The sequence below is a fragment of the Mustela nigripes genome, chromosome 2 (genome assembly GCF_022355385.1).
Source record: "Mustela nigripes isolate SB6536 chromosome 2, MUSNIG.SB6536, whole genome shotgun sequence".
Lineage (NCBI taxonomy): Eukaryota > Metazoa > Chordata > Mammalia > Carnivora > Mustelidae > Mustela > Mustela nigripes.
In genome coordinates this window covers 13,420,043-13,426,042 of record NC_081558.1, presented here as the reverse complement: position 1 = coordinate 13,426,042, position 6,000 = coordinate 13,420,043, and the positions used below count along the sequence as shown (strand labels likewise).

General features: G+C 57.2%; 1 protein-coding gene across 2 annotated transcripts; it reads right to left on the bottom strand.

Annotated features, from left to right (window-relative positions):
- Nucleotides 1–1,618: 1,618 nt before the first annotated feature.
- Nucleotides 1,619–5,503, bottom strand: MVB12A (multivesicular body subunit 12A). 2 transcript variants are annotated; one of them, XM_059389372.1, is made up of 9 exons: nucleotides 5,322–5,501; nucleotides 5,133–5,231; nucleotides 4,906–5,002; nucleotides 3,510–3,636; nucleotides 3,057–3,176; nucleotides 2,875–2,981; nucleotides 2,583–2,644; nucleotides 2,192–2,248; nucleotides 1,619–1,992 (listed from the first exon to the last, which is right to left on the bottom strand). In XM_059389372.1, the coding sequence occupies exons 1-9, from the start codon at nucleotides 5,409–5,411 to the stop codon at nucleotides 1,930–1,932; spliced, it is 822 nt and encodes a 273-aa protein (XP_059245355.1). In that variant the 5' UTR covers nucleotides 5,412–5,501; the 3' UTR covers nucleotides 1,619–1,929. The 2 variants fall into 2 exon arrangements, with proteins under 2 accessions (XP_059245355.1, XP_059245356.1); XM_059389373.1 differs by lacking the exon at nucleotides 2,583–2,644 and having other exon boundaries at nucleotides 5,322–5,503.
- Between the last annotated feature and the right edge of the window lie 497 nt (nucleotides 5,504–6,000).

The window sequence follows — 6,000 nt, the reverse complement described above, 5'->3', positions numbered from 1 at the left end:
CATGGCAGTTTTGCTATTTAAAAAGGGTTCCGGGGGCACCTAGGTGGCTCAATGGGTTAAGCCTCTGCCTTCCGCTCAGGTCATAATCTCGGGGTCCTGGGATCGAGCCCCGCATCGGGTTCTCTGCTCAGCAGGGAGCCTGCTTCCCCCCCTCTCTCTGCCTGCCTCTCTGCCTACTTGTGACCTCTGTCAAATAAATAAAATCTTTTTTTTAAAAAAAGGTCTCCAGGGGTACCTGGGTGGCTCAGTCAATTGAGCAGCTGCCTTTGGCCTGGGTCATGGTCTCAGGGTCCTGGAATAGAGCACCAAGCTGGGCTCTCCACTCAGCAGGGAGTCTGCTTCTCCATCTCCCTCTGCCCCCCTCCCCCACTGGTACTCTCTTTCTCTCTCTCAAGTAAATAAATAAAATCTAAAAAAAAAAGAAAAGAAGAAAAAAGTCTCCAAGCACAGTGCTTAGTGCTGTCTAGTGTCCCCAAATGCAAGAAGGCGGGAATGTGCCTCCTGGAGAAAATGTGTGTTTGCAGAGCTTTGTTCAGGCTTGAGTTTAGAGCACGGCCGGCTGGAAGTTCAATATTAACCAGTCAGCCGTATGTATTAAATAAGGTGTCTTGAAACACACCAAAGTCACGTACTGATTGTTCAACAAAAAGGTGACTAAAGGCTTGTAGGAACCTACCTCTGTATTCGCTGTGGAATCCAGTATGCCCTAAGTCAGCGTTCACTGCAATGTTTCAGAACGGAACCACCGCGAATAAGAACTGACTGAATGGATCCACCGCAGAGAAGAGCAAAAAGATACACAGAGGAGCCTGAAGACGTAGGCTCTGGGCTCAAATCTCAACTGCGGGGGCGCCTGAGTGACTTGGTTGGTGAAGCGTATGCCTTCGGCTCAGGTCAGGATCTCAGGGTCCTGGGCTGGAGCCCTGCGTCCGGCTCTCTGCTCAGTGGGGAGCCTGCTTGCCCCTTTGCCCCTGCTCCTGCTTGCTCTCTCGCACTCTCTCTCTTGAATAAAATCGTTTTTTTTTTTTTTAAAGATTTTATTTATTTATTTGTCAGAGAGAGATCACAAGTAGGCCAACAGGCAGGCAGAGGGAGCAGGTTCCCTGCTGAGCAAGGAGCCCGATGTGGGACTCGATCCCAGGACACTGGGATCATGACCACAGCTGAAGGCAGCCACTTAACCAACTGAGCCACCCAGGCGCCCCTCGAATAAAATCTTTTAAAAAAAAGAACATCTCAGCTGTGACTTCAGCTGCTCTGGCCTCAGTTTCCCTATCTGTAAGATGCCAAAACTAGGGCTTCCTATCAGGGTGTGGGAACACCAAATGAGACACTGCACATCAGGTGTTGGGGATCTGACCCCCTCCCCATGATCCAAACGCTCCTGCTACGTGCAGTGTCGGAGGGGCAGACCAAGGCTTCTCTGATCTACAGGCCCACTCAGTCGCTTGCTAAGCCTGTTCCCTGCCTCTGCGGAATATTCTGGCCGTGGCAGTGGAGCTGCTGCCTCTCCTCGATTTTGCTTACTGGGTGGGCACCTGCCCTGTCTTGTGCTGGGTGCGCATGGCAAAGACGGTGAGCCACAGAGGACCAGCAGCCAGAATCAGGACTCCAGACGGTGGGCACAGGGTAGTGTTTATTGCCAGGAGGACGCCCGCGTGGCCTCCAGGCACCAGAGAGTTTTGACACAAATGACTTGAAGGCACTGGTTTCCGTCCAGCCCCCACACCTGCCCTGCAGGGCCCAGGGGGCGAGAGACCCCATCACCAAGCAGACCGGTCTTGCTCCTTCTCCAGGGCTGTGGCTCCCCTGGGTGGCTGAGGTCTAGAACGCCTTGCCCTGCCAAGGTTCCCAAGATGCTGTGGGGCAGGATGGCGGCCGGTCCCAGGGTGGCGGGTGAGGGGGCTCTGTCCCGGGGCTGACCGAGAGCTACGAGACGCTGGGGGGCAGGCGTGCGGCTGCAGTCTTCTCTACCACGAAGCCATAGTTATACTGGGGGGCAGCAGAGCAGGGGGAAAGGGAAAACAGAGTGAGTGAGGGGGGCATAGTGGTGCCTGAGGAATGGTGAGGGGGTGAAGACAATTAGGGCTTAGCGAGCTCCAGCTCTCAGGAGATGGGGTGTGGCTGGGGCAAACTGGGGTACCAGGAAGGCGGGGGTCCCCTAGCACCCCATCCTGGGCCCCACACCCACCTCCTCTTCAATATCCGCCAGCGACTTGATTGTCAGATCAGCAAAGGCAGAGAAGGCCTGGTGGGCAGACATGGGTCAGTCTTGCGGGAGGGACCCTAACCTCCTGGAAACCCAATCCCTCATCCTCAAGGAGGGCCGCCCCCCAGTATTTGCCTGAACATCCCCTCATCCTTCCTGCCACAGCCTCCTGCCGCCAGCATCCAGCTGTCCCGCCTGATTCCCCATTCTGGGACTACGACCCTCTGGCTTCCAGCCTCCTCCAACCCAGGAACACGGGCCTCTGTGCTGGGCCACTGGGTACACAGATGACACTCTTTCCCTCCCTGCATCCTGAACCCTTAGGAAGGCAACTGGCAGGCGCAGACCCAGGAGCCCCCCAGCAGAGACTCACCAGGGGGCCACAGCTCTTGCCCTCAAACCGGGGGTGCAGGGTGAAGGGAACACCATCCATGGCTGAGGAAGGCAGGTAAGCGTAGGGCTGAGACACAAGGCGGGTGCGGCCTGCCTGCGGTCCACCCCCAGCCGGAGAGGCCCTTTCCTAAGCCCCAGGCTCTCTGCCGACTTTGCAAAAAACTGGGGAGGCCCAAGCCGGCTTCCAACCCTGACCCCACCCCCTCCTGGCCAGCCCACCTCGAGCCAGTCTTACCCCGCCCCAGGGCCTCGGTTTCTTGCATGGCGCTCACCTGAGATGCCATAGAGGTTGGAGGCCTCGTAGATGGAGTCGCTCCGCCGCAGCGTAGATGCCCGAGAGCCTAACCTGGACAGGGTCCGCTCTGGAAAGCCATCCTTACTGACGGGGGCAGGACAGCACAGGTCAGCCATAATTCCCCCCATGGCCACCCCATCCCCAAGCCTGAGGACTCACCTGGGTTGGGCAGGTGGGTCCAGGGAGAGGCCCCGCATGTCCTGGCTGAGAGCTCGGGGCTTGGGCACCGGCCTTGGGGCCTTGGCCTTCCTGCACCAAATGGCAAAGCCCCCCATGTCCCTAGAAGGAGAGAGAAGTAGGGAGAGGTCCTGGCCCAAGAGGATGACCCCAGACCTTTGGGGGATTTGCCTTCTGCCTTAGCCCACACCCTGAGCAACATTCCAAATTAATATTGCTGCGTCTGAGCACGTACTGTGAGCTTCAGACTCATCAACGCACCCCTCACAAGAACCCTACAAGACTGATACAAATTAGCCCAGATTTAACCTGTGGAAACTGAGGCACAGGGAAGTGACGGAAGGCACAGGAAGCCTCAGGAGAGTCCCTGAGGGTCAGCAGGGCAGATACGGGAGCTGGAGAGCAAAGGAGGCCAGAGGCCGGGGGTGGCCGTACCCTACTCGCAGGTATCCAGGCACCGTCTTGGTCTTCCCGCTCAGCCGGACATCGAACACAGCCATGTCTGCAGCCCCCAGGGGCACGAGCTTCACACACATGCGTTTCTTCTTGGACACAGAGGCCTCTGGGAGTGGGGGGCGGGTGGCAAGGGTGTGAGAAGAGGGAAGAAGCAGTGAAGGGGGTCCAAAGATGGCTCCAGGATGACGCTCGCCAGGGCACTGTTTAAAGCAGCTCCCTGGAGAGCTTTAGGTCAACGGTTCAATCATGAATGGTATAGCCAAAGGAGGGGACTCCATGTAGCTCTAGGAGCTGGTGACATGGAGAAGCATTCATGGGATGACCATGGGCACCTACAGCAAGGGTGGACAGCTATGAACTCAGACAGAACTGAATGCCTATCCTGGCCTGCAAACCTCACTTTTCCTTCGTCCTCTAATCCAGGGGTCTGCAAACCCTAGCCTATGAGCCAAAAGACGTCCAAAATTTGTTTTCACAGGGCTTATGAGCTAAGAATGGTTTTCATGTTTTTTTTTTTTTTAAAGATTTTATTTATTTATTTGACAGAAATCACAAGTGGGCAGAGAGAGAGAGAGGAGGAAGCAGGCTCCCTGCTGAGCAGAGAGAGCCCGATGTGGGACTCGATCCCGGGACCCCGGGATCATGACCTGAGCCGAAGGCAGCGGCTTAACCCACTGAGCCACCCAGGCGCCCCTGGTTTTCATGTTTTTAAAGGATTGTGGGGGGTGGGGGGAGCAGGGAGGCAACAGCACTACCTGGCCTGCAAAGCCTAAAACATCTACTATCTCCATCTGAACAGAAAAACTTTGCCAACTCCAATATCCATAGAAACATCCTGAGAGTTAAATACACGTGACAAGTCACAGCGAGAGGCAGGGGGAGCCAGGTGGTTGGAAAGCAGCAGAGGGTCAGGCCTGGGAGGACAGCTCCGGCTATAGGAGCCAGAGGAGAGGGGTGGGGAGAGGTAACCAAAGACCTGGGGGAGAACCAAGTATTAGCTAGCGGGAAGAGTCCCGGAAGAGCTCCAGGCAGAGGAAACCGTGTGCAAAAGCCTGGAAAGGAAAAGGCTTGGCAATGACCCGTGGTGCGGCTTGGCTACGGTGTAAGATGCAGCAGAAACAGTAATGAAACGGGTCACAACTCTTGGTCTAGGTCAGAGGCTGTGCCAACCACACATTTTTACGCAGGGCAGGGCATGTGGCCCCGCCCCAGAACAGGGCTCAACTCCACAGCCAGCCCTGTCATCACCCAGTGCGCGGTCGTGGCTCGGAAAACAAGCACCTGTCCAGTCGTCCCTCCACCCTTCCCTGGTCCTACCCACGGGGACCCGAACGCGGCCCCCCATCCCACCCCCAGCCTCGGACGCGGGCCTCACTGGAGTCCAGGGGGTCGCAGACCGGGGAAAAGCCCGGTGGGAGGGGGCTCTTGTCCACCAGGACCTGGATATCGGCCACCACATTCTCCTGCGGATTCTGAGGGGGAGGAAGGGGAGGACACAGCGACAGTCACTCTGCAGCGGGGACAGCGCGCCTGGCGTAGGGCCCCGCAAGAGGACGGGGGAGTGGGCGTACCCGGGGGATGCCGAAGGACGGCGCCCCTTACCTCTAGGCTGCCCAAAGAACTGAGGCACAGAAAATAGCCAGATTTCTGCGCGAAGCTCTTGCCGAAGCTGGCGGGCGTCCCTTCTACGGTGCAGGAGATCTACGTCGGGGACCGGAGTCAGCATCAGGCTCCTACCCCGACGCGGCCGCCTCTGCCCCCACTAATCCCCGGGCCCCCGACGTAGCTCACCGCACTGAATCCCCGCGGGGGAGGCGCCGAGGCCGTCGACCAGGCCAGGCCAGTCAGCGGCGCCGTGTCGGTCCCGGGTCCTGAATCCATCCTCTCAGACAAGAGCCGAAGCCCGGGACGGCTTCGCAACTCCGAGCGGCAGAACCACCGCGGAGTTCGGGTAAGAGTCTGAACTACAAATCCCAGACTACCGTAAGGAAGGCGGGGTCAAAAGAGCCGATTGCGCGTGCCCGGAAGACAGCTGGCCAATCGCATGGGAAAGTACTGCCACGTCCCCGTGCGTCGCGCAGGAGCGCCCGTGAGCGACGTTTACGGAAAATTGCGTTGCTTCCTTCTCTCTCCTAGCGACTTCCGCCAGAAGTATCCCCGCTCTGCGCCAGAAGTCTTGGTTTACCCTAAACCAGAACTACGCTCCCCAGAAACCCTTGCGGCATCACCCTCTCCCGACGCACGCACGGGCTTTTAGCGGAGAAATGTAAAAAAAAGCAATTCTAGTTCTAGAAAGTCTTCCTAAAGTAAACTTTCATGGGTTATGCAGCGATTAGTTTAAATAACAAAAAATACGGACCACCATGAGCCAATAAATCTTGTGTAACTTGCAGACTTGTTCATGTTACCGGGGGAGGGGGGGGCGCGTTGTGTGAATGGAGGTCTCGGTTCTTGAATTTCCCACGAAAGA

Bases quoted from the DNA above. Each gene is read 5' to 3' on its own strand.
- MVB12A (XM_059389372.1), bottom strand. From the start codon at position 5,411: ATGGATTCAGGACCCGGGACCGACACGGCGCCGCTGACTGGCCTGGCC. The intron at 5,003-5,132 runs GTAAGGGGCGCC...CCTCCCCCTCAG, and splicing joins GTTCTTTGGGCAGCCTAGAG to AATCCGCAGGAGAATGTGGT. The intron at 3,637-4,905 runs GTGAGGCCCGCG...CCCCACTCCCAG, and splicing joins CTGCGACCCCCTGGACTCCA to AGGCCTCTGTGTCCAAGAAG.